Source organism: Anolis sagrei, chromosome 7, assembly GCF_037176765.1.
Source record: "Anolis sagrei isolate rAnoSag1 chromosome 7, rAnoSag1.mat, whole genome shotgun sequence".
Lineage (NCBI taxonomy): Eukaryota > Metazoa > Chordata > Lepidosauria > Squamata > Dactyloidae > Anolis > Anolis sagrei.
The window spans coordinates 24758348-24785899 of NC_090027.1; the positions used below are offsets into that span (position 1 = coordinate 24758348).

Consider the following 27552-nt stretch of genomic DNA (forward strand, 5'->3'; position numbering starts at 1 on the left):
GGAGCATGTAGTAAAATGCTGTAAGGTGATGTGGATGTTTAATGTGGGATGTGGGAATGTTTTGCCCTTCAAGGACTGAGAACAGCAGTCACAATGGGCACAGCTGGTGTGACCCTTAATAGTCTGTTTTAGAAGTGTGGTAGGAGAGTGGTATTCTGAATGAATCATAATGTCCCTTATGTTTTTAGATCTTTTATGGGAAATTATGAGTGTGCTTTGGCATCCTGGGATGTCTTGTATTAAATGCCAGTGTTTAAAATGATATTTTTTTATATCAGATGAGTATTGTGTTAAAGTTAAGAGAACAGATAAAGTGGTTGTTATGCTTTCTAGATCTTTCTTGTAGTAGTGTCTTCCTGTTAATGGAATTAGTCTCATTGATAGCTGTGTTCAATATCCTACTGGGGTATCCTCTCTCTCTAAGTTGTGTGTTCAGAATATCTGCTGAAGAGTAAAAATCCTTTTGGGTACTAAAATTACGTTTTGATCTTAAAAACTGAGTATGGTAAATTGGATTTCAGTGAATGATGGTGAAAACTGGAAAAATGTAGGATTAAATTTTTATCTGTCAGCTTACTGTAATTTTTCACTAGTAGTTTTTTTCCCATTCTTGATGACCATAATGTCTAAAAAGTTAATATTAGTGTGACTACACTGGCTAGAAAATTTCAAGAATGGACAAAAACTACTAGTGAAAAATTACAGTAAGTTGGGAACCTGCCAAGCCTGGTGGCAATATGTTGTGGAACCAGATCAGATGAGTTAAGGAAGTGTCACCGTTTCCTCTGAACAGACAGCACCGGAGTCATTCCTCCTCCGCCTTCCTTGAAGGGCATTTCCAGTTCCTGGTGTGGATTCAGCCAGCAGGTATGTGCAGGCATGGCTCTTGCAGGTAAAGCATGTGCAGGCAGATCACCCGCAGGTGAGGTCCGGAGCATAATCATTGTTACTGCTGCTCCTCCCGTTTACTAAAGGCACCCGGGATGCTCACCTGAAGAGGCCTCACTCATTTCCGGAGCCTCTTTTCGCCTGGCTGGCCAGATCCACAACATCATCACCTGAGCCACCATAGCTGAAAAAGACTTTTGAGCCTCTGCACAACCACTACAGATAGTGCTACGCCCGTTTTCCATTGAGTGTTAGGAAAACCATAAAAAGATCACTCATTCTTGATCTCTCGCCTTTTCCCTACACTTTGTTCCTTTCCTTCTTTGCTTTTCTGGGAAGTGCACCCTTTATTTCCAAAGGAGTTTGATTCTGTTATTATTTTAACATCTGGGGCCTGTTTTTAGTGGCCTTTGCTTTTTCACCTCTCTTTTTATTTTGGCTTTGAGTCCCAACTTTGGGGCAAAAGACCCAAATGAAGGGAAGGAGAGACGAAGGTCAGATGTAGGCCTCTCCAAAACAAGTGGCGCCTGCTCCGCTCAAACCTGGTGAGCCAGCCAGAAGCTCATAAGTCAGCTCGAGGTAGCTGCAAGTGCTTTTTGGGAGCCTTGAGGGGCAAGTAGAAATGGGGAAACCCAGAAAGATTGGGGGAAAGACAGGTAGGTGGTGAGGAATGGTGGTAGCTGAGGAGGGTGCAAGTTGGCCCATGCCTGGCCTGTGCCCCTCTGAGGCAATGTCTTCCACCAATCTTTAGAGCAAATAGGCTCTTCTTCCTTATATGAAGAGGAATCTGTTTTGTGCTCTGGTTTAGGTCCAAATCTCTGGGGCTGCAGAAAACTCTAGGTGGCACCCCATCCTTCACAAAAGGGTTTGAAGTCCCTCCAAAGCCAAAGTCTCCTGAGCAAAGGCAGCAGTTGGGAGCTAAGAAGGGACTTTCAATGGGCAGAATGGAGTCTTTGGACAAAACAGTAAGACAAAAGCCCCTTTTAATAATGAAATAATTTATTTTTCTAACCGTTGAACAATACAGAAGTATACATATACACAGCAAGGTCATCTAAAACATGTAGTTTCTAAAAATGCATGTGCTAACTGTAACAAAAAGCACCATTGTAGGTCTTGACACAGGATTTTTTCCTTTCCTTTTTAAAAAAATGATGTGGTATTTACATTAGGAACTGAACGCCTGGAAATTAAAATTTTCCTTGTTCCTCCCCATCGGCTGCTCCTCTGTTTCGACTGCGTTTCAATTCAGAAGACTCCAAAAAACTAAGCTCAGAAAGAGTTCAGAAACAGCGAGTGTTGTTCAGAGCACCTGTTATCATCAAGGTCAACTACATAATAATAATAATAATAATAATAATAATAATAATAATAATAATAATAAAGAAGCAGCAAAAGGAAAAGTGTAAAGAAGAAAGGCCAAGCTTGTCCACCAAATGGGTCAAATCTTTGGGTGTTTTTTTTTAAAGGAACGGTGAAGCAGAACCAAACGTCGATGAAGGAGACGACAGGCAGGGAAGAGGCGGTTTCAAAAGTGTTGTTCAACCAGACAATATTCATTCAACACTAAGAGGAAGGGGATTTCGCTCACCGGCCCTTCCTTTGGGGCAGTTTTCCCCTCAGAAACCAAAAGCCTTTGCGGTTGGAAAAGGAGCTGCTGACTCACATTGAATAGAAAGCAAAGCGATTCCTCAGACCAAATGCAGCAGGAGGAGGAGGAGGAAGAAGAAGAGGAGGAGGAGGAGGAGGAGGAGGAAGAAGAGGAGAAGGTGGAGGAGGAGGAGGAGGAGGAGGAAGAAGAAGAAGAGGAGGAGGTGGAGGAGAAGGAGAGGGAAGCAGCGCAACAGCACGTAAGGGGAGCAAATGCACAACTAGATAGATAGATATATATTTTTAAAAAGCAGAATTCATACCAGTACAGTTAAGTGTCAAAACCTGAAATTGGTTACCAAGGGAAGGGAGGGGGCAAACGAGGGACTTTGAGTCCCAAATATTGCTAGACTGTACACCAGGCGTTTTCGCTTAGTCTCTCATTGAGGCAGCCAGTGTTTGCCAAAAAAGCCCATCTCTCCCCACCCCCTTCCATCCATCCATCCACCCTTCCATCCATTCATCCCCCAGAGAATGCAGGGCTTTCAAAAACCCCTTTTGGCTGTTGTGTTTCCCCCCCCAAATCTTTGCAAAAACAAACAGATTGAAAACGGGGAGTGAGGAAACCAGGCCGGCCCTTTGGAGGACAAAGTGTTAAAATGGCAGTCGGCAGCCGAGGGAGGGAGGAAGGAAGGCAGGCAGGCAGGTAGGCCCTGGAAGCTTTTGCGGCACCCCATATTAAGTGCTTTTGAATCTGAACTTGGTGGGAAATAAAATGAGATATTTGCACCAACCCTCAAAAAGAAAAAGGTCCACAAGATGCGACAAAACCAGTGCCGGGAAAGCTTGGCTTTTATCAAAAGGAAACAGGGTGCATTCAACTCCGAAGGGCAAAATAAAGGTTCCTCGGGTGCAGGCTGTGCTTTCTTTGGAGGATGCTTTCAGCCTGCCCCACAGTGGCCTCTCACCCACCTGTCCGAACGGAGCACCGTGTTTTGAATTTCTCCCAATCAAGCGTGCCATGACTCATTTTCACAGGAAATGCACACACACACACATACAAATGTCCATCTTGTAAACACAGGCACAAGAAACAACCCCCAGCTCCCTCCTGACAATCTACAAAAATCTTTTAAAGCTTCCTGCAGCTTACTAAGAATAATGCTGGTGGATCAGTGAATTCGAGAGAAAAGGCTGGCCGGATCAGAAGGTTCGCACCTCCATGGCCCGGTTTCCACGTTTCCCGGGCGACCGGGTTCCTGATCAGGGGGTCATGTTTGGGGTTCTAGATCATGGGATAAAGCAAGAGGTGGGGCAGGTTTGCATGGTCTGGAGCCGCAGCCACACAATTATTTGTTTCCCTCTGTCAATTCAAAGATTCCCAAATCCAGAACATGCCTGTTGACTTCTGGGAGCTGAAGTCCAACCGGCCAGAGGACCAAAGTTTGGGAATTGCTGGTCCAGGTGGTTCTGAAATGCATCCCTCCCTCTTTATGTTCGTTTGCCAAATTCAATGTTTTCCTGAACCACCAGAATTCTGAAAGGACCGCGTCCAGACAATGCAAAGATTTACAAATGAAACCACAGAATTTTCAAAAACTTAAAAGGGAACGGATTGGGAGCAACCCGCTATGAATCTCTCCTGCCCAAACTGCGGAAATGCCTTCCTTTAGTGTCTGGGGAGGAGGAAGGAAGACCAGAAGGGACCCTGCGAAATCCAAAGCGGGTTGTGCCCAAACACAAATAACTTACAAAAGGCACAACAACTCATAGTGAAAAAAATAACACTCACACACATTAGGTTGAACTCTTAAAGCCAACAACACAAATTTCGCCATTCAGATCTATCCCACTAACATTTCAAAATGTCAAGGTGTCAACATGGAGTTGAATTTGTGAGACAGTTTTGTACAAAGAGAGAAGCAGCTCAAAGGATTTCAGGTAGGAAACAGGTCGGGACCAATGGCCTCAAAGTGCAAGCACTCAACTCCTTCAAAGTTTACCAATCGGAAGTTTGCTCTCTGAAGGGTTTTCTGCTTGGACTCAAAGCCAGCTTCCAAGGACAAGAAGGAGGCTTCCGAGAAGCAGGAGTTCAGTGCAAGTTTGCCGGACCTCTGAAAAAAATCCAGCTGGGTTAATTATTATTATTGTTGTTTTTAAAAAGATAGCACACTCCTCCAAAATAAATTGCTTTGGAGATCTTTAGCAATCTACTAGCTCCGCTTCCCATCTCAAAAAAATGTGTCCCATAATAGCTTGAAGGAATATCAAATGTAATTCTTAGGTTTGCTTGGGACTTCTGAGGAGGTCCGAGAGTACCTCGGCAGCTCAGTCACCTGCAAAAAAGCAGGAGCCACAGTCCGAAGCTAAAAAAACTACATAGCCCTTTTAGAGGCATGAAACCAACCAACTGATCAACCAGCTGGCATTCAGGGGTCCTCTAAATGCCGGTGGGAGAAAGTGGGTTCTACTTTGGAGGGGCAACCCTCAAAATCACTAGAAATTGGGTAAGTGGGCACTGCATTTAGATCCACAGCAACATTAGGGAAAGCTATGAACTGTGATGCAGAACATTTCTTAGGCTGCTATAGAAAAAATCCATAAGAAAACCACTTTACATTTATTTATAAAAGAAAAGAATAACTGCTATGTATAGACCACATTGTTATGTACATTGGTGTGTGCTCGATCTAGCTGAAGTGAAGGATGTTATTGCTGCAAGACCACACAGACAAGGCGAAAGGGGCAGAAAAGAATTAATGCTTGAAGGTTCAAGAGACCCTCAAATCCCACCTGTGAGCCCCTTCCTTGAGCAGGCCTCTCAGGTCATTTAAATAGGGAGGAAGTGCCCACGGGTGGGGTGGGGTGGGGTGGGGGGTAGGGCAGAAGGGCCTCTTTGCAGAGCTGCTGCTTTCAACGCAGTCTTCTCTGCCATGGACTCAGAGCTAGCACAGCTAGGCTCCCGTCACTCACTTATTGCTGATTTTTTGGTAAAAAGTAAACAGATTGTGGATTCAGACCAAGGATACAAATGAGGCATAATTATTTTGTGCTCAATGGGTTGAGATCAGCTTTGTTCATCTCTCTGAGGTAGAAAGATTTGTCCCAGAGACAAGAAGCAGGATGCGGTGGCGGCAGCGCCTAAAAAGCGGCCAGAAACTAAAGGGAAATGCAGTGGTCGATGCAAAAACACGTTGAGAGAGGATTGCACGGGAAGAGTATTATTTGGTCTTTTAAATGTCAAGGTGTGTTTGAGGGAAAGCATCTGGCCAGGGGGATTGGGTGGAAGGGAGTGGAGGGAGGAGGAGGAGGAGGAGGAAACCTCCTCCACGACAAGAGCCTCCAGCCCAGCTCCATTCCCGCCCCATTTCTGCTCCCTGGCTGCCAGCCTCGAGCCTTTGGAACTAGCCACGAGGAGGCCGGCCCAGCGGGGCAGGAGGGGGGGCGCCTCCAAGGGGCTTCAGGGCGACTCGCAGGAACGCAGGGGAGCATCTGCTGCCTTCTGAGGCCCCACTTGAGGCATAGGGCTGCCTGGCTAGGGTTTCCACATGCGTTCCAAAGGCAGTTGAGAAGCATAGGCCACAGCAGCATAGGCAAAAGGGTTTGAGTTGCTATTACTGCAACAAGATTCTCGGGACTAAGAAATTTCGTTGGAATGTTCAGTCTCATAGAGATGAATGGTTGGACAGACGGGAAAGGGGAGCTAGTGGATGCCTTGGGGGGTGCGGAGACTCCAGAGAGTAGTTTTGAGACCCACAACCCTCTGCACCGGTTCCAGACTCAGGCCAAAGTGGGTTCGGGTGGAACGAGGAGTTTGCGTGCCAGAGAGAGAATTGTGGGGAGGTCCAACATACTACCTAGAAAGATCCGACAAGGAAACAGTGACGGACGGACGGACGGATGGAAAAGGAAGGAAGGAAGGGGGCAATGCGGGGGCTCCCTCTTTATAGGCCGAGGCAGGCCTTGAGAGTGTTCTGGGGCTTTCTTCTCTGCAGGCCGGCGCTGGAGTAGCCCTCGTCGCTGCAGAGGCTCTGGAGGCTGCCCCTCTCGTCCGAGTCACTGGGGCTGCTGCTGCTCCAGTCCAGCTCCCCGGCCAGATCGTCAGTGCTCTCCACGTCCACGTCCACATCCACCTCTTCTTCTGCCGACAGAAAGGAAGGAGGGGATGTGGGTCAGTTGTTCATTTCATGTGCTGCCATTTATCCTGACCCCGTCCTTTTCCCCGTGGGGCCTCAGGAAGGCTAACTACCACATAATCTGGTCACAACTTTAAAAAAATTAAATAGTACTGTGTGGATTTAGGCTAAAACACACTTAAAATATAGTAAATGCAATTAAAAATTTGTTTAAATCTCCCAGTGCACCCAGAACCCCACCCATAGTGGATTATAGGAAGAACAGGCCAGAAATCCAGCCCTTGGTCATAAATGGAGATCACGGTCAGTTTTAAGTTCCTGGGTGTTGCTGGGAAGGGGGATCTGACCTGAGGCAGTGCTCATACAGAAGCGGCATTGGTGAAACGGGCCCAGCAGAGACTGCACTGTCTGAGACTGCTAAGGAACCATCAACTGAATGAAAAAGTGCTGCTGTGCTCTGCCCTAACCAACAGCATCTGTGCATGGTTTGTTAATTGCACAGTGGCAGGCAGGAAGGCCCTCCAAAGGACCACCACTTCTGCACAGCAAATCATCGGCTACCCCAGTGGTTCTCAACCTGTGGGTCCCCAGATGTTTTGGCCTACAACTCCCAGGAATCCCAGCCGGTTTACCAGCTGTTAGGATTTCTGGGAGTTGAAGTCCAAAAACATCTGGGGACCCCAGGTTGAGAACCACTGGGCTACCCCCTTTCTCCCCTCTTTGGAAGAACTTTATAACTCTCGCAGCCTTAAGAAAGCTCAAAGCATTATTGGGGATCTATCTGACCCGACACATTCTTTTTTTGAATTATTGCCATCTGGCAGACAGTACAGGGTAACAAGGATAAGGACAAACAGGTTGAAGGATAGCTTTTATGCTAGAGCTGTGGCTATGTTGAACTCCATGGTTTCTCACTGACGTGGCAGTGGGTGGGTGGGTGTGGAGGGATTGGTGTGTCGTTTTTTGCTGTGTGGGGGGGAGAGCACACCATTTTATTGTGCACTAGCACAATGACATTAAAACTATTCTATTTATAGTCTCTCCAGGAGCAGCAGCAGCAGCGGCTGGCCCTCATCCTCTCCCAAAGGCTCCTGTGTGGTAGGGAAAAGTCTTGAGCTGGCTGCAAAGCAAGGCCAGCAGGGGTGGGTGGGTGGATTGGGCGACCCTCGTCAGGCTGTCTGTCTCTCTTTGGGGAGGGGGCTCAGCCACCGAAAAGGCCCCTTCTCTCCTCCTGTGTTGGGAACTCAAGCACCAGCCTCCCTCAACACAGTGGTTTGATTTGTACCCAAAAGCACAGCCCCGTGGCTCACCTATGTCGGAATCCGACCGCTCGGAAGACACGGCGGACCCTGTGCTGTCCGTCCGGATGCGCTCAATGCCCAGCTTCTCCAGCTGCCTCCGCAGGTGCCGCTGCTCTCGCTGCAACTGGTCTATTTGGTGGACGGCCCTCCTGTCGCAGTCTTCAAGTTTCTGTGGGAAGGAAACAGGCAAGGCTCGGCTGGCTGAGATTTGAGAATGAGCTCTGCTCTTCAGGAGGGGAAACAGGTTCTGCAGCACCAGAGGACCTTCAACATCTTCACTGGTCACCATTCAGACTTGAAAAGCATCTACTGCAGGCATGGGACAACTTTGGCCCTCCCTCAGGTAGGCTGTCAGGAATGGTGAGATTTGAAGTCCAAACCACCTGAAGGGAGGGCTGAAGTTGGCCTATGCCTGAACATTCTGAAAGCTTTCCCATACAGCGTGTGTAATTTTCCTCTCAGATAGAAAAAGATCATCTTTGACTCTCTTATCATCATTATTTGCCTCAAGGAATGATGAGTACAGAGGCAAAATAGTATATTCCCATCTATGGGGGACAGTCTGTGAACTCAAATATGCATCAGCTTTATCTCTTAAATTTATTTATACTTGCCTTCCCCCCCACACCCCACACCCCAATGAGGTTTCAAGGCGGCCAACAACCACACAATCCAATTGCAGTTTAAAACAAAGCAAAAACAATTAAAATACAATTAAACTATGATATTCCCACAACGATTTCCCCACCCACATGTCAAGTCAGCAGGGCCGTAGCCAGAATTTTTTGTGGGAGGGGTTGAAAATTTCAGGGGGGGGGTTGACAATTTTGCAGGGGGGAGGGGTTGAAACCTGCCTCCTAGCTCACACTGAAGCAAAGAGCACAGCGGGGGGCAGAGCAGCCTTCAATAGCCTGCAGCTCCACTCCTGTCAACCACCTCCACCAAGTCTATCCTCCTGAATGAGAGCATTCAACACTCCCAACTTGGTTGCTTTCCTACATCGGCTATTGCTGCATGGGGATTTGGTTAACCAGTTAAAATTCATGAGTACAACACTCCAGGAGGTGTTGCCTCTCACTCACCTTGATGTGCAATTTCGCTTTCGTGAGTAAACTCAGCGTGGTGTGCCGGCTGGACTCCGGTCCCAGGGGCACCAGTCCTTTCAGCTTCTCCAGGCACAGTCGCAAATGGGCACGCCTGCGGACCAAGAGAGACAGGCCCTTTTAAGGCTGCGAGAGATGTTATTTTGACACCCCTGTCGTGGGCGCTTCTACACAACAACATGAAGGACCAATAGCAGGGAACCATGAAGCTCAGAAGCAAGGCGGAAGGGCACCTGCTCAGAGGCACAGGATAACACACAAATCCCAGCCAGAACTAGTCCTGCTCACATGGAAAAGACTGGTCCTGTTTGGCTAAATTACCTTCCCAAAATTAGGGTGTGCATTATATTCGCATAATTCGGTAATCTTAGTGCTGAGCCAAAGCTAAAGGGGAAGGTTCTTTGGGAGCTGCACCTGGAGGAGTGTTGTCCCTTATTCAGTTGTATTGACTCAATGTTATGCATTTTGTTTGTCACCTTTTCACCTTAAGAACAGACAAGCATCCCGAACTCTGAGGATTACCTGGGAAGGAATCCCATTGGAGCATTGCAGTGCACCCAAATACCTGGGAGTCACTCTGCAACGTGCTTTGACCTACAAGAAGCACTGCCTGAATGTCAAGCAAAAGGTGGGTGCTAGAAATAATATCATATGAAAGCTGACTGGCACGACCTGGGGATCACAACCAGACACAGTGAAGACATCTGCCCTTGTGCTATGCTACTCTGCTGCTGAGTAAGCATGCCCAGTGTGGAACACATCTCACCACGCTAAAACAGTGGATGTGGTTCTTAATGAGACATGCCGCATTATCACGGGGTGTTTGAGCCCTACACCATTGGAGAAATTACACTGTCTAGTTGGTATTGTGCCACCTGATATCCACCGGGAAGTAGCAGCCAATAGTGAAAGGACCAAGGCAGTGACATCTCCAGCTCATCCCTTGTTTGGGTATCAGCCAGCATGTGAACGACTTAAATCAAGAAATAGTTTTCTAAGATCTACAGAGACACTCCGCTGGAAAACCTCAGCAAGCGAGAGTCCAAAAGTGGCAGGCTCAAACCCAGAACCTCAATCAGTGGCTGATACCAAATGAGAGACTCCCCCCTGGGCACACAGAAGACTGGGCGATTTGGAAAGCGCTGAACAGACTGCGCTCTGGCACCATGAGATGCAGAGCCAACCTTAAGAAATGGGGCTACAAAGTGGAATCCACGACATGCGAGTGCGGAGGAGAACAAACCACTGACCACCTGCTGCAATGTACCCTGAGCCCTGCGCCACATGCACAATGGAGGACCTCCTTGCGGCAACACCAGAGGCACTCCAAGTGGCCAGATACTGGTCAAAGGACATTTAATCAACTACCAAGCTTGCAAACTTTGTGTTTTGTCTGTCTGTCTGTTTGTTTGTTTTGTCTGTTTGTTTGTTTTGTTAACAATAATTTTTTAAAAATATTATGCAATCCTGGGATTTCTAGTTTGGTGAGGCACCAGCCTCCTTTGGCAGAGAAGGCTCAAGATGTTGTAAAACTACATCCTCCAGGACTCCATAGCATTGAACCAAGACAATTAAAGCAGATTCATTTTACTGCATAGCAGGCATGTAGCCGGGGGGGGGGGGGGGGGGCTTGGCCCCCCCCTCCCCAAATTCTCATGGTGGTTTGCAAAAAGGCCTTACTGGTGCATTATTTAAACTGTTATGTTTATTCATATCATGATCTGATCACCATACTCAATACATCCCATATGCATGGGGTATTGGGGTAATGATACAAAAGGTTTACTAGGCTAGACCCTCTTTCACTCAGACTCACCCCCCCCCCCCCCGAAACGCCACCTGAAAAAAATTCAGCCCCCCCCCCCCCCCCGAAACGAAATCCTGGCTATGGGCCTGCTGCATAGATGCACCCCAAGGTTTTCCTTTCCATTCCTGGAAGCTTTGGTGTCCTAGCAGTTTTGTTTTTAAAGAAGGAATCCTAAGCAGACAGCCAATATAATGCGCACCATTTTTGGACAAATTAAAAAGATTGCACTTTGTGCTGCTATGCATTACATTTGCAAGCAAATTCTTTTTTGGGCTTCAGGGTTTTGAAAATTGAGTCGTGCATTAGATTCGATGGCGCATTAGACACGAGTCAAGACAGGTATGTTTTGATGTTTCCTAGTAAGGTTTTAGGGCAGCTGGAAACAGTTGCCCAATATAGTATTTGTATGTTAGGTGCTCACCAACAAGTCGTTTCATCAACTGCAACAGCTAAGAATTTACTGCTGAGGATTACACAACTGAGGGCCACCCCAAAGCTGCACAAGTCTGTCCTTGAAAACGTGGGCAGCTCTCCTTCCCCATTAAGCCTGTTAACTGGCTGTGACCTCTGCCAATGCCCTCCACCCGGCTGGCACGATCTTGCAGCCTCCCCATTCAAACCAAGGTGCGTGGGAGATGGCTGAACTCTTCTACTCTGCTCCTTATAGGATCTGCAGTGCCCTTTTCACCCACTTTCCCTTGAGTTTCCCCTTCAGCCGAGCCCTGCACTCCTGCCTAACAATGTTCAATGACAGGCCGAGCTTCTCGTATGCTTCGGCCTGTCATTGAAAATCGAGAAAACCAAAGTGCTCTTCCAGCAGTCACCAGCCAATCCTTTTCCAATGCCAGTGATACAGCTTTATGGTGTAACATTAGAAAATGTTGACCATTTCCGCTACCTTGGCAGCAACCTCTCCACCAAAGTCAACATCGACACCGAAATACAACACTGCCTGAGCTCTGCGAGTACAGCATTTTTCCAAATGAAGCAGAGAGTGTTTGAGGACCGGGACATACGTAGGGATACCAAGGTGCTTGTTTATAAAGCCATTGTCCTCCCAACCCTGCTATATGCCTGGGAGATGTGGACTGTCTACAGACTTCACATACAACTCCTGGAACGATTTCATTAGCGCTGCCTCCGGAAAATCCTGCAAATCTCTTGGGAAGACAGGCAGACAAACGTCAGCGTGCTGGAAGAAGCAAAGACCACCAGCATCGAAGCGATGGTCCTCCACCATCAACTCCGCTGGACTGGCCACGTTGTCCGGATGCCCGACCACTGTTTCCCAAAGCAGTTGCTCTACTCTGAACTCAAGAACGGAAAACAGAATGTTGGTGGGCAGGAAAAGAGATTTAAAGATGGGCTCAAAACCAACCTTAAAAACTCTGGAATAGACACTGAGAACTGGGAAGCCCTGGCCCTTGAGCGCTCCAGCTGGAGGTCGGCTGTGACCAGCAGTGCTGCAGAATTTGAAGAGGCACGAATGGAGGGCAAAAGAGAGAAACGTGCCAAGAGGAAAGTGCATCAAGCCAACCCCGACTGAGATTACCTTCCACCTGGAAACCAATGCCCTCACTGTGGGAGAAGATGCAGATCAAGAATAGGGCTCCACAGCCACCTACGGACCCACAAGAATACTGATCCTGGAAGACTATCCTACTCGGCCAACGAGGGATCGCCTAAGTAAGTAAGTAACTCCTGCCTAAGGAGAGACCAGAGGAAACACCAGTCTTACACGAACTAACGCCAGTTGTATTTTCTCATCAATCTACTTCATGCAGAGATCTATCAGTAGATCCCAATATACCTTTTGCCCATGAAATTTGGCTTTAATTTCCATAGAAAGGAGCCCAGGGATTGAGGCCTGTAAGGATATATTAATTTATTTATTTACTTATTTATTTGAGGCATTTATATGCCACCCTTCTCACCCCGAAGCGGACTCTGAGTGGCTTACAAGATATATAATAATAATAATAATAATAATAATAATAATAATAATAATAATAATCTTTGTTTGTACCCCGCTACCATCTCCCCAAGGGACTCAGTGTGACTTACATGAGGCCAAGCCCGCAGTACATCAATAAAATGAAGGCAATAACAAAATAATCAATTCAAAACAGTGAAATAAATCTCAGCAAAAAAAAAACAAAAAAAACAATAACAATAACATACAAGCATTTAAAAACCTATGTCTGGGCCAAATGTAATAATTTAAAATTTAAAAAATAATGCTGGGCATGAACAAGGTAGGGAATAACTAGGATACGGTTTTCAAAGAAAGATGAGAGCGTGCAGGCAATCCTAAATCAATGTTAAAGTGCATTTGGGAACATATTGCTAAGAGTTTTCCTTATTCTGGGAGGGCACACTGGAACAACCACGTTTTCAGGCTCCTCCTAAAGACTGCCAGTGTTGGGGCATGTCTGATGTCCTTGGGAAGTGAGTTCCAAAGTCGAGGGGCCACCACCAAGAAGGCCCTCTCCCTTGTCCCCACCAATCACGCCTGCGAAGGAGGTGGGAGCGTGAGCAGGGTCTCTCCAAATGATCGAAGAGATCATATATACATACAATAATGCCATCTAGATGTTTGTTCCTCTCTTAAATCTGAGGCCAGAGGGCAAAACAGCACACGGTAGGAAGCAGGTATGGCAGTCTCTGAGGAGCTAAGCAGCTAAAGCAGATTGCAGGAACCTTTGAAATATAGTCTGAATTACTGAGATTAAGGGATTACGGAAGATTTCAGAAATCTCAATAGTCCATAGAGGTCACATGCCCATTTCTGCAATAGCTTCCTCATTTCCAAACACTGACGTATTTCCTCAGTTCAGTTCTGAGAACTACGTGTCAAGCACGAAACAGATGAGCAAGCATTAGAGGAGACACAGATGACTTTTCCAAGACTAAGTTATTAGTAACCCTTAAATGCTAACAGCAATGTGAGCCATCAAAAAGGGCGAGGTCGGTTTTCCATTATGTTGAGCTCAAGGCCCTGCTCACCTTGTTTATTTCTCAGTTCAGAGGAGTTAAGCTATTGTTGTTAAGGAAGTGGTCTGCAAACACTTTGAAACAAATGCGGTCATCACTAATAGTCAACATGGATTTATCCAAAACAAGTCATGCCAGACTAATCTGATCTCTTTTTTCGATAGAGTTACAAGCTGGGTAGATGCAGGGAATGCCGTGGATGTAGCGTATCTGGATTTCAGTAAGGCCTTCGACAAGGCCCCCCATGACCCTCTGGCAAGGAAACTAGTCCAATGTGGGCTAGGCAAAATTACGGTGAGGTGGATCAGTAATTGGTTAAATGGACGAACCCAGAGGGTGATTCTCCCCAATGCTTCCTCTTCATCCTGGAAAGAAGTGACAAGTGGAGTGCCACAGAGTTCCGGCCTGTTCAACATCTTTATTAATGACTTAGATGAAGGGCTAGAAGGAATGATCATCAAGTTTGCAAACGACACCAAATTGGGAGGGATAGCCAATACTCCAGAGGACAGGAGCAGGATTCAAAATGATCTTGACAGATTAGAGAGATTGGCCAAAACTAACAAAATGAAGTTCAACGGGGACAAATGCAAGATACTCCACTTTTGCAAAGATACAGAATGGGGGACGATGCCTGGCTCGAGAGCAGTACGTGTGAAAAAGATCTTGGAGTCCTTGTGGACAACAACTTAAACATGAGCCAACAATGTGATGTGGTGGCAAAGAAGCCAATGGGATTTTGGCCTGCATCAAGAGGAGCATAGCGTCTAGATCTAGGGAAGTAATGCTACCCCTCTATTCCGCTTTGGTTAGACCACACCTGGAATATTGTGTCCAATTCTGGGCAACACAATTCAAGAGAGATATTGACAAGCTGGAATGTGTCCACAGGAGAGCGACTAAAATCATCAAGGGTCTGGAGAATAAGCCCTATGAGGAGCGGCTTAAGGAGCTGGGCATGTTTAGCCTGAAGAAGAGAAGGCTGAGAGGAGATATGATAGCCATGTATAAATATGTGAGAGGAAGCCACAGGGAGGAGGGAGCAAGCTTGTTTTCTGCTTCCTTGGAGACTAGGACTAGGAACAATGGCTTCAAACTACAAGAAAGGAGATTCCATCTGAACATGAGGAAGAACTTCCTGACTGTGAGAGATGTTCAACCTTCTTTGGAAGCTTTTAAACAGAGGCTGGATGGCCATCTGTCAGGGCTGATTTGAATGCAACATTCCTGCTTCTTGGCAGGGGGTTGGACTGGATGGCCCATGAGGTCTCTTCCAACTCTTTGATTCTATGATTCTTAGGAGTTATTGTGGGAGCTGGAGTCCAAAACACCTGGAGGGAGGGCTGAAGTTGGCCCATGCTTGGGCAAAAGAAAGCCTCTTTCGCCAAGAAGCGAATGCTGCGCTCTCTTTGCTGTTGTGTCTTCCAGTTGCTTCTGACAGATGGTGACCCTGAGGTGAACTTCTTCTCGCAGGGTTTTCCTAGGAAGATTTGTTCAGCGGGGCTTTGAGTGCAAGTCGCTGGGTAAATTTCCGTGGCTGAGCAGAGACCTAATTCAGCACCCAAACTACACACCACACTGGCTCCCTGTGCCTCCTTTGCCCTGGTTCCTAGTTCTCAGTGGCATTTCCACAATCTTTAGGCTGTTTGTATGTTACCAGTCTCCATGGATGCAGCCTGATACTGTCAATACGGGAGCAATGATAAGACATCAATACAGAACAAGCTACTTTTCTATCTCCTCACATTATTCCCCCACTTTCGCTGTTATTCTATAAAACTCAATAAAATTCTTATTAAAAAAAAATAAGGAACAAGCCATGTGGGCAAACAGGAGATTGGTAAAACATCTTGTTCCAAAGGGTCAGTGGAACAATATTGCTATTTGTATTGTCAAAGGCTTTCATGGCCGGAATCACTGGGTTGTTGTTTTTTAAAATATATATTTTTATTTAATGCATTCCAGTGTTTACAATGATAAAAAACTTGGGGGGGGGTGAGTCTTGGGGTAGAGGGGTGGAATAGGAACTAAGGGTCTGATTGGGGGGGGGGGGGGGAGACGGGGACGGGACTAAGCTAAGAAAAAAGAAAAAAACAACAAACAAACCACATTCATAAAAAAAATAATCCTAGCAGGTAAAATTGGGGAACCTATCGGGATAAACAAAGGGTCAGGAGGGGTGGGATCAGTGTTGGGAGATTGGGGGGGGGGGAGGATTATTATTGACTTCCGAATTTCCTTCTCTGCGTTGTGTGTTTCTTATCTACATAAATAAAAATGTAATGTTCGTTTGTGGGATTAACAGAACCCAAAAACCACTGGATGAATTGACACCAAATTTGGACACAAGACACCTAACAACCCAATGTATGTCCTTCACTCAAAAAAAAATGATTTTGTCATTTGGGAGTTGTAGTTGCTGGGATTTATAGTTCACCTACAATCAAAGAGCAGAAGATGCCAGTCACAGATGCAGGTGAAATGTCAGGAGAAAATGCTGCCAAAACATGGCCATAAAGCCTGGAAACCAAACAACACCTCAAAATGTTCCTTACCTCCATGGAGAACATAAACAGAACCCACAGTCAAAAGGACTATCTGGCCTAGCATTTATGTTCCCCAGCACAGCACCAGATGCCTCTGGGATTTTGACAAGGCATGCACCAAAGCATGCTCCCACTCATGATACTCAACAACTGACACACGAAAGCATGCTGCCCAGACATTGAAGGTCACACTCACTGCACCACCATGACAAGAGTGGGAAGCGTTGCATATTCTTTAGGCCTCTGCTTCTTCCTCTCCTCTGTTTTCAAATTAGGCTCCAATTTCTACCGTAAACATCTAACAAACCTCTCAAAAGGCCATAGAGGAGGCCATGCCAAGAGCCAACCATCTCCCCATGTGCACAGGCATCAACTTCACCTTCTAGCTCACAGGAACAGAAGTGTGGCACCTGTGATACTACTTAAGCTATCTAACTTGACATACATCAGTCACTTTTTAGAGATGGTATCTAATTTTGTATGTTACAGGTAAATGGCACCTTTTTGCTATGCTGGCTGAGCATGTTTGAAGCCCTGTGAGGTGGGTATTTCTCATAGACTGCAATGGATCCAATACCCACTGCACAGGGCTTCCAACATGCTCAGCCAGCATAGAAAAAGATGCAATTTACCCGTAACATACAACACTAAATACCATATCTGAAAAGTGACTAATGTACCGTATATTCCTGCATATAAGACGACTGGGAGTATAAGACGGCCCCCCAACTTTTCCAGTTAAATATAGAGTTCGAGATATATTCGCCGTATAAGACTACCCCTCTTTCAACGCACACCAAATAAATTTTTTAAAAGCATCAGATTTGATTTCAATATGGTAATTTTCCTATTACTGTACCTCCTTCTCTGCCTCTCAGATCTCACACATGCGCACCTGCACCACTTCACTGCAGTGTTCAGGAGCGGGATCTGAGAGGCAGAGGAGGAGGTATGGTAATAGGATACAAGAGTGGGCCAGACAGGTAAAAGAAAAAGCGGGGTATAAACAACAGTAACAACAACAACATCATCAGTCCAATTGAGAGCAAAAACTGCTAACATTGTACATAAAGCTACTAAAGCAGCTCCTTTGGCTGCTGATAAGTTTCCGGTCCCAATTCAAAGTGCTTGTTATCACCTATAAAGCCCTAATCAGCTCAGGTCCTGCTTATCTCCCCTATGAACCTTTGTGGGCTCCAAGGTCTGCTGGGGAGGCCCTCCTCTCGGTCCCGCCACCATCACAAGAACAGTTGGTGGGGATGAGAGAGAAGGCCTTCCTTTCTTCTCAGTGGTGGTCCCCCAGCTTTGGAACTCCCTCCCCAGGGAGATTAGGCAGGCCCCCACACTGTCCTTCTCTCGTAGGGACTTGAGAACGTGGCTCTTCAATCAAGCCTTTGAGAATATTTAGCCCCTAGTTGTCCTATGTAGTAGTGACACATCCTGCACTTTATCCCATGCCTTCTCTCCAGTACTGCAGCTGGCACTTAATTTGTTCCAATGTTTACAGCCCAGCTAGAGGGCCAGTAATTTACTGCCATGGTTAGAGGATGACAGCTTGACTTGATGTTTTTATATGTGCATGTGTATGTGTTTTATTTTACTTTATTTTATATTGTGTTCATTTTTATGTTTGTTTTTAGGCACTTTGTGCCATCCCTAAGCCACCCTGTGTCTCTTTGGGAAATGATGACAGGATATAAGAATAAAGTTGTTGTTGTTATCATGATTATTAATCAATCTGCTCTCATTCTAACAGGGTACATGTTTAGTCATGAATATATTTAGCCTGCTATAGATCAATACTTATAATATTATAATGTAATACAATATAATACTAGTAATAAAATAATACAATATTATAATTATATATTTATATTACATGTAATATTACTAATAATATTACAACATAATGGTATAGTGCAATATAGTAATATATAATACTGATATTGTACTATGCTAATAATATAATATATTGTGTATGTATACACACACGCACACACACACACACACACACCTTGTAAGCCACTCTGAGTCCCCTTCAGGGTGAAAAGGGTGGCATATAAATGTCGTAAATAAATAAATAAATAAATAAATGATACTTCCAACATTATTGTGACTGGCAGAGCACGACATACACGGGGGGCATGGCAATATTCAAACCATCGGCCATTTCTAGGCTCAAGCCATTGCTGGAAAATAAAGACAGGAGGCCAGGCCTGGGCCAACTTCATCCCTCCCTCCAGGTCTTATGGATTTCAACTCCCAGAATTCCTAACAGGAATTGTGAGAGTTGAAGTGCAAAACACCTGGAGGGAGGGCCAAAGTTGACCCAGGCCTGCCTTAGACTGTGATTTAGCACTAAGCGAGTGCCCAGCAGCAGAACACATTGGGCAGTGGGGCCATTCTGCTTAGTTCTGTCCAGAAAAATCTATCTCTCTAACTGACCCCTTTTTAAGATGGAGTTGTTTCTTCAGTCCACTGGAATTAAAATGTATACTGATTTTGAGAGTACTCACCTGTTCTTCTCCATTTCGTTGTGTGTAGATCTAGGGAAGGGGATGGAAAGAGACAGAGCTTGATTAGAATAAGGAAAGGTAGTTGTCAGCCATAGTGTATTCAAACAATAAAGATTACAGATATGAGATTTCCACTTAACCGGTCATGTTTGAAGACTTCAAGAACCTGCTTGGTATGCTTCATTACCATAATAATAACAACAACAATAATAATACCGGATGACAGTTGCATTGAGGAAAAACAACAGGAAAAACCCTTTTGCCTAGTTCCAACAGACCTCACTACCTCTGAGGATGCTTGCCATAGATGCAGGCGAAACGTCAGGAGAGAATACCTCTAGACCATGGCCATATAGCCTGAAAAAACCTACAACAACCCCGTGATTCGGCCATGAAAGCCTTCGACAACAGGAAAAACTCAGCCGCTATCAAGACCTCAAAATCAAACTGCAAAGGCTCTGGCATAAACCAGTACAGGTGGTCCCAGTGGTGATTGGTAAACTGGGTGCCGTGCCAAAAGATCTCAGCCCGCATTTGGAAACAATAAACATTGACAAAATCACGACCTGGCAACTGCAAAAGGCCACCTGACTTGGATCTGCGCGCATCATTTGGAAATACATCACACAGTCCTAGACGCTTGGGAAGTGTTCAACTTGTGATTTTGTGATACGAAATCCAGCATATAGATCTCGTTTGCTGTGACATATTGTGCTTTTGTGTCAATAAAATAATAATAGTAATTTTAATAAACTTTATTTATACCCTGCCACCATCCCCACGGAGGGACTCAGGGCGGCTAACATGAGGCCAAGCCCAAACAGTTACAATAAGGTATAAATACATATAAACAAACAATAACATCAAATAAAATGCTTCGTAATTTCATTACATAGTAATGAAATAAAAATAACAGAACCATAATAATAAATAAATGATAAAATGGTAATAGAATTAAACAAAGCGAGCTAGGCCAAATGCAATGGGGAAAATTGATAAAAATCCATGGGTGGGATAGATAGAACGTGCTATGACTACCATCTATGCCAAGGGTCCTCAAACTTTTTAAACAGAGGGCCAGGTCAGAGTCCCTCAAACTACTGGAGGGCCGGATTATAATTTGAAAAAAAACAAAACATGAATGAATTCCTATGCACACTACACATATTTTATTGGAAGTGCAAAAAAGAAAAAAAAAGAAACCACTTAAAAATGATACAATAATTAAAATGAAGGGCAATTTTAACAAATATAAACTTTTTAGTATTTCAGTGGGAAGTGTGGGCCTGCTTTTGGCTGAGGAGATAGGATTGTTGCTGTTGTTGTTGTTGTGTGCTTTCAAGTCGTTTCAGACTTAGGTTGATCCTTAGCGAGGACCGGGTAAATGACCTTGGAGGGCCGTATCTGGCCCCTGGGCCTTAATTTGAGGACCCCTGATCTATGCAAACCTAACAATGTGAGGACTTAAAATCAGTGATAGCACAATCAGTTGCCCTGCGCTATCAATACGGTCGTTAACTGTCCTTTAGACCAATTCCTCCATAAATCGAGGCAAATTAAATTTCTGAATGTGTGTTTTCAAGGCCAGAATCACCAAAGTGTTGCTGTGTTCTGTGTGGCCAATGCAGCCAAAATATCAGGATAAAATGATGCTAGAGAACGGCCATTGAGCCTGGGAGCCATGAAACACCCCAGTCTTTTGACTGTATCCCAACCAAATATTTTGAAAATAAATTCTCCTGCAAGAGTAGCACAAGAAATGCTACTTTTCTGAATCTAACAGTTTCACAGAACATGGAGTCAAGCAGCGGTGAATATGACCCTTCCCACATCTAGAACCTTCCATATGTTTTGAATTAGAATTCCTATTGGCCAAGACAACGCATCCAATGGTTAGGCATTACATTCAGTACCTGGAGGACACCAGGTTTGAACACAATAGCTTAGCGGAATATGATGCTCACTCCAAACCTGGGCAAAGAAGGCTCTGTAGCAGGAGTTAATCCTCCAGGCTTTACCATGAAATTGACACAGAACCTCTCCTTGGAGGAAGAATCTATGAAACACATGGTTGGACTATTTTTGCAGACGTTTGGCTCGTCTTAATACAATTTTGTGCATTCTAAACTGTATCTTTCCTAGGAAGAACAGCAACTCAAGTAAAAAAAAAAACCAAGTCAAAAAAGAAGCACCATTAAAGCCTTGGCAGACCATGCAAAAAGAATCTGCGAACCCCACCTCCTTCAAAATGAACGGAACCACCTAAACTGGGCTTTACAGGCCAATTGAGACTTCGCCTCTGACATCAGAAGAGCTGCAAGACCAAGAACAAGCCACGAGAGTCAAGACAAAGTTCCACCCAGAGGAAAAGGGTTCTTGCCATACATCAAGGGAACCACTGACTGCAGAGGGAAGCTGATGAGGAAACACAACATACAAACTATCTACACACCCACCAAGAAAATCCAACAAAAGCTACGTTCAGCAAAGGACAAGAGGGATCCTCTCACTTCTGCAGGAGTCTACTGTACACCGTGCAGCTGTGGACAAGTCTACATAGGGACCACCAAACGCAGCAGCATTGCCCAAAGACGAATCAAGGAACATGGAAGGCACTGCAAAATACTTCAACAGAGAAGTCAGCCATAGCAGAGCACCTGATGAACCAACCTGGATACAGCATATTATTTGAGAACACAGAAATGCTGAACCACTCTCACAACCACCATGTCAGACTACACAGAGAAGCCATTGAAATCCATAAGCATGTGGACAATTTCAACAGAAAGGAGGAAACCATGAAAATGAACAAAATCTGGCTATCAGTATTTAAAAAACTCTAAAATTACAACAGCAAAACAACAGAAGGGAAACAATCAGGGACATCTAATCACCTCTCAACAAAAAATTGCTTTAGGCACTGCCAGGCCATCAAATGCTAATCAAGGTGGTCAGTTGAAACATTCACACCTAGCTCCAGCAGACAAAAGTTCTTTGTCCCACCCTGTCATTCCATAGATATATAAACCCATTTTCCTACTTCCAACAGACCTCACTATCTCTGAGGATGCTTGCCATAGATGGAGGCGAAACGTCAGGAGAGAATGCCTCTAGAACATGGCCATAGAGCCCAAAAAAACCTACAACAACCCAGTGATTCTGGCCATGAAAGCCTTTGACAATACAAACTCAAGTAAAGATTTGAGAAAAGGATGGGCCGGGGGGGGGGGGGGAAGGTGAAGAAGAAAAGGGGTTAACATTGAAACCCTATCCTGGTGGCCCTTCGATGCCATTCCCCAGAGAAGAGGACATCATGTATCCTCTCAAGACCTGGCAAAATAGCAGGGTGAGGTAAGGACATAGGTGTCACTGGGTATTTCCTGATCCTCATGACATAAAGGCGGCTGGAATGTAGTTTGTCCCCAGATAGCCAGAGAAGGCCTAGTGCAAAGACTTGTGTAAGATTTCTCAGAAATACTTTGAACTTGATTTCTTTAAGTTTCTGTTGGTTCATTGCCTTGGAAATGCTTGTGGTCTGGGAGGCAACGCAGAAAACGTCACAAAGAAATGCCTCCAAATGCATCTTCACACTGTATTAAAACGAATGAAAAGAAACAAAACTGAAACTATTGTGCAACTTCTGCACCAAGTGGATTTGGGGGTTTTAGCAATTCACCGTGACCAATTAGCTCAACTATTCCTTTAATTATGACTAAGACTGGTGTGACTTGCGTGTGTTCAATGTGCTTGTTAAATTGCAACTGTATTTGTCCTGCAAGTGACTGGACTGTGTATGGTGGACAGAGCAGAAGCAGGGCCGGCCAGGGGAAAGAACCACTTCTTGAAATAAAGAATTACCTGCTACTACTGCTGTTTTTCTTGGACTTGTTTTTCCTCTTGAAGGCATCTCCTCGATCCTTGGGGCTATATGGTAACATGGATGCATAGCCATGCTCAGCCTCTGGGGGAGAAAGGGCAACAATCATTGTAGTAACTCTCAACACAAAGAAACATGTCAGGAATGTATAAAGAAGCCCCCCAGAGGACCCCATTCTACTGTAAAGCCAAGTCCTTTCCCCAAAAATGTCCAATTGCTTTAAACTCACTAGATGCATTGAGAAAGGCCACAGTCTTTCTCCTAACAACATGCGATGCTGAGACTACCTTCTAAGGCAGTGGTTCTCAATCATTCTAATGCCGTGACCCCGAAATACAGTTCCTCATGTTGCGGCGACCCCCCCCAAACATAAAATTATTTCTGTTGCTACTTTTACTACTGTTATGAATTGTAATGTAAATATCTGATATGCAGGATGTATTTTTATTATTACAAATTGAACATACTTAAAGCATAGTGATTTATCACAAAAAAATATGCTTGGGGAAGTATGGACAATGGATGATGGGTTTTGCAATACCTTCAACTGATTCAGCTCTGACTTTCTGCTTTTAGTGTTTTGAATCTCTGGCCTTAATGTTAACGCTTTTACAAAAATACTCAGTGTTTACTGTTTTGGTGTTTTGCACTCCTGGTCCATGACCACAATAATAATAATAATAATAATAATAATAATAATAATCATCATCATCATCATCATCATCATCTATATAAATAAAAATGTAATGTTCGTTTGTGGGATTAACAGAACCCAAAAACCACTGGATGAATTGACCCCAAATTTGGACACAAGACACCTAACAACCCAATGTATATCCTTCACTCAAAAAAATTGATTTTGTCATTTGGGAGTTGTAGTTGCTGGGATTTATAGTTCACCTAGAATCAAAGAGCATTCTGAACCCCACCAACGATGGAATTGAACCAAACTTGGCACATCGTTCTCCCATGACCAACAGAAAATACTGGAAGAGTTTGGTGGGCAGTGTCCTTTGGTTTTGGAGTTGTAGTTCACCTACATCCAGAGATCACTATGGACTCAAACAATGATGGATTTGGACCAAACTCTACACGAATACTCAATATGCCCAAAATGTGAACACTGGTGGTTTGGGGAAAACAGAATCTTGACATTTGGGAATTGTAGTTGCTGGGATTTATAGTTCACCTACAATCACAGAGCATTCTGAACCGCACCAACAACAGAATTGGGCCAAACCTCCCACACAGAATCCCCATGTGGGCCACAGCAATGCGTGGCAGGGGACGGCTAGTAATAAATACAACACACAGTCCTAGACGCTTGGGAAATGTTCAACTTGTGATTTTGTGATACGAAATCCAGCATATAGATCTCGTTTGCTGTGACATACTGTGCTTTTGTGTCAGTAAAATAATAATAATAATAATAATAATAATAATAATAATAATATTCATTTAATAGGTCTGCCCTAATGGGGCCTGGCAACTGGAAATGTTTTGAGTCTTGGGCGGCAGGGGGGGACAAAAACCCAAAGACTCCATAAATAAGGCCCAAGCAAACAATAAGGAAAGGGGGGGGGGGGAGGGAGTCAAGCAGCGCATCTTCTCTACCTTTCGCTCCCTGGCCAAGGCGACTGGGCGAGAAGGAGGGAGGGAAAATCACGTCAAGAAAACAGGTCTTTCTTTCCTCCTCCTCCTCCACCACCACCACCACAAAGAAAGGAAACCTACTGAGAAAGGGAGAGGAGGAGGAGAAAGAGAGAAACCAGATCTTTGGTGCGCTCCCAAAACGGGTTTATTTCAGCACCACCATGAAGCAGCTCTGAATCCATGAAAAACACAGTGCTGAAACCACATGAACCCACTGGGCTTAAAGGCACCACAAAGCTCCATCCTGGAGCCCTTGTTTCTTTGAGACTGCATCAGCAGGCCAACATGGCTTTGTATTTGCAAATGGCAGAGGAGGAGGGGGAGGAAGAGGAGGGGGAGGGGGGAGGCTGCGAGCGGTAGAGCCCCCCCCCCCCCAACACACACACACATACAAAAGACCCCTCATAACAATCTGTGGGAGGAAAGAAGGAAGGCAAGGAAGGGAACTCCTCCAAATGTCAAAGCAAATGCCTCAAAGCAAGTGCCAGGTCCTTTCTGATCTGGAGAGCTGAGTGTGAATCCTCCTCCTGCAAGGCACGTAGTGAGGCCTGTATTTCAGGGGAAGGAGTTGCAAAGGGCTCAATCCCACGGGCCACAGAACACAGAGGGAGGGAAAGGGGCAGGGATGAATTAACACCCCCCCCCCCACACACACATTAATTAACTATTTGAATTACTTCTAAGCTTGTTATTGTATCTCATGTTTATTATTGTATGTTTAAATTGATCCCTTCCAACTGTAATAATGGTGATGATGTAGCAGAGGCAGGGTGACCATCTGTCAGGAGGGCTCAGTAGAGTATTTTTATCCTTTTTCAATTTTAGCTTGTAAATCGCCTAGAGCATCTTGGATGGAGGGCGATTAATAAGTAATTAAATTATGATGATGATGATGAGTAAAGGAGGTTGGGCTGAGTGGCCTTTGGGGTCCCTTCCAACTGTAATAATGATGATGATGTAGCAGAGGCAGGGTGACCATCTGTCAGGAGGGCTCAACAGAGTAAAAGAGGTTGGGCTGGGTGGCCTTTGGGGTCCCTTCCAACTCTGGGATTCGATGATGACGATGCCTGGGTGTTGGCCTGGGCGGCTCTTTCCACTCTAGGATTAGGATATTTCTAATATACGTGAAATAACTTTCGATCTACCACATCTATGGCTGGGTGGCCATCTGTCGGGAGGGATCGGGCGCTGCCTTTCCTGCCTGGGAATAATAATTATGCTACAGTAGTAGTAGTAGTAATAATAATAATAATGTTGTTGTTGTTCATTCGTTCAGTTGTGACCTCATGAACCAGCCCACGCCAGAGCTCCCTGTCAGTCGTCACCACCCCCAGCTCCTTCAAGGAATAATAACAACAACAATAATGTTGTTCAGTCGTTTCCGACTCTTTGTGACCTTCATGAACCAGCCCATGCCAGAGCTCCCTGTCAGTTGTCACCACCCCCAGCTCCTTCAAGGAATAATAATAACAATAATAATGTTGTTGTTCAGTCGTTCAGTCGTTTCCGACTCTTCCTGACTCCATGAACCAGCCCATGCCAGAGCTCCCTATCAGTCGTCACCACCCCCAGCTCCTTCAAGGAATAATAACAATAATAATGTATTGTCGAATAATGTATTGTACAACAACCCAATAATAATAATAATAATAATAATGCTGTTGTTGTTCATTCGTTCAGTCATTTCCGACTCTTCCTGACTTCATGAACCAGCCCATGCCAGAGCTCCCTGTCAGTCGTCACCACCCCCAGCTCCTTCGAGGAATACTAATAATAATGTTGTTCATTCGTTCAGCCGTTTCCGACTCTTCCTGACTTTATGAACCAGCCCACGCCAGAGCTCCCTGTCAGTCGTCACCACCCCCAGCTCCTTCAAGGAATAATAATAATACTCTAGTAATTCTACTTTCCTGCCTGGCGTTGGCCTGGGCGGCTCTTGGTGGCCCCTGGGGGTCCCTTTCTACCCTATTGTGAGGCTGATTTCGTGGGGAGCAGGTCTGGCCCGGTAGGCTGTGAGGAATTGTGGGAGTTGTAGTCCCAAACGCCAGGAGTGAGGGCCGAAGCGGGCCCGGGCCAAGCACAACAACAACAGGCCTACCTACCCCTCTCCCTCCTCTCCAGGAACTCCGCCGCCTCCAGCAGCATCCGGATGTTCTCGCGCACCTGGGCGGCGGTCGCCATCTTCCTTCCTTCCTTCCTCGGAGAGAGTGTTTACCTCCCTTCAGCCTGACAGGCTCCACGCAACCAAGCCTGCCCCCGGCCGCAGCCAAAGCCGCAGGCCCCGCCCCCAAGGGGGCGGGGCCTGCGGCTTTGGCTGCGGCGGGGGGCAGGCTTGGTTGCGTGGAGCCTGTCATGTTTTCGCTGATTGGAGGAAACGCGCTGCCACGAGTCGCTCCGCCCCTCCCCTGTTCGCGGAACTCGGCTCCCATTGGCCGCCTTCCTCCGTCGGGCCCATGTTGTTTGTTTCTTGGTGTTAAAAGGCTTTTCTAGCCCCGCCCACTCCCCCAAGTGCTTGTGGACGCACGCACACTCCGCCTTCCTATTAATCCCGGACTCCCATTGGTCGGGAGTTTTCAAAGGCAAGCGCTGATTGGCTCGACCGAAGCTTTTTTTTCTTGTCAGGGTTTTTTCCTGATTCAGGCCACGCCCACTGCTTGTTCCTGCTGTTCTGCCTTCCGCCTCGCCCGCTGTCCACGTGTTCCTGCCAGTTTGGCGGACCAATCAGCGCTCGGCTGCCGGAGCGGATCTGAAATGGAACTGGGCCTGGGCCAAGGAAGCAAAGAAGGGAACTGCCAGGGGATTCGGGGACTCTATTGCAAAAAGGCAACAGACAAGGCCTGCCTGACATTATTATTATTGGGTTGTTGTAGGTTTTTCCAGGCTATATGGCCATGTTCTAGAGGCATTTTCTCTTGACGTTTCGCCTGCATCTATGGCAAGCATCCTCAGAGGTAGTGAGGTCTGTTGGAACTAGGAAAAATGGGTTTATATATCTGTGGAATGACTAGGGTGAGACAAAGGACTTTTGTTTGCTGGGGCTAGCTGTGAATGTATCCAGTATTAAAAAACTCAAAAATTACAGCAGCAAAACAACAGAGGGGAAACAAACAGGCACATGAAATCACTCTCAACAAAAGATTC

General features: G+C 45.6%; 1 protein-coding gene across 1 annotated transcript; it reads right to left on the reverse strand.

Moving 5' to 3' along the window:
- Positions 1 to 1869: 1869 nt before the first annotated feature.
- Positions 1870 to 26691, reverse strand: MXD1 (MAX dimerization protein 1). Its single transcript, XM_060786967.2, has 6 exons — positions 26514 to 26691; positions 22740 to 22842; positions 18882 to 18911; positions 8998 to 9112; positions 7925 to 8084; positions 1870 to 6619 (listed from the first exon to the last, which is right to left on the reverse strand). The coding sequence occupies exons 1-6, from the start codon at positions 26590 to 26592 to the stop codon at positions 6423 to 6425; spliced, it is 684 nt and encodes a 227-aa protein (XP_060642950.1). The 5' UTR covers positions 26593 to 26691; the 3' UTR covers positions 1870 to 6422.
- Positions 26692 to 27552: the final 861 nt, after the last annotated feature.

Bases quoted from the DNA above. Each gene is read 5' to 3' on its own strand.
- MXD1 (XM_060786967.2), bottom strand. From the start codon at position 26,592: ATGGCGACCGCCGCCCAGGTGCGCGAGAACATCCGGATGCTGCTGGAG. The intron at 8,085-8,997 runs GTGAGTGAGAGG...TCCTTCCCACAG, and splicing joins AAGCGAAATTGCACATCAAG to AAACTTGAAGACTGCGACAG. The intron at 6,620-7,924 runs GTGAGCCACGGG...TTCTGTCGGCAG, and splicing joins GCGGTCGGATTCCGACATAG to AAGAAGAGGTGGATGTGGAC.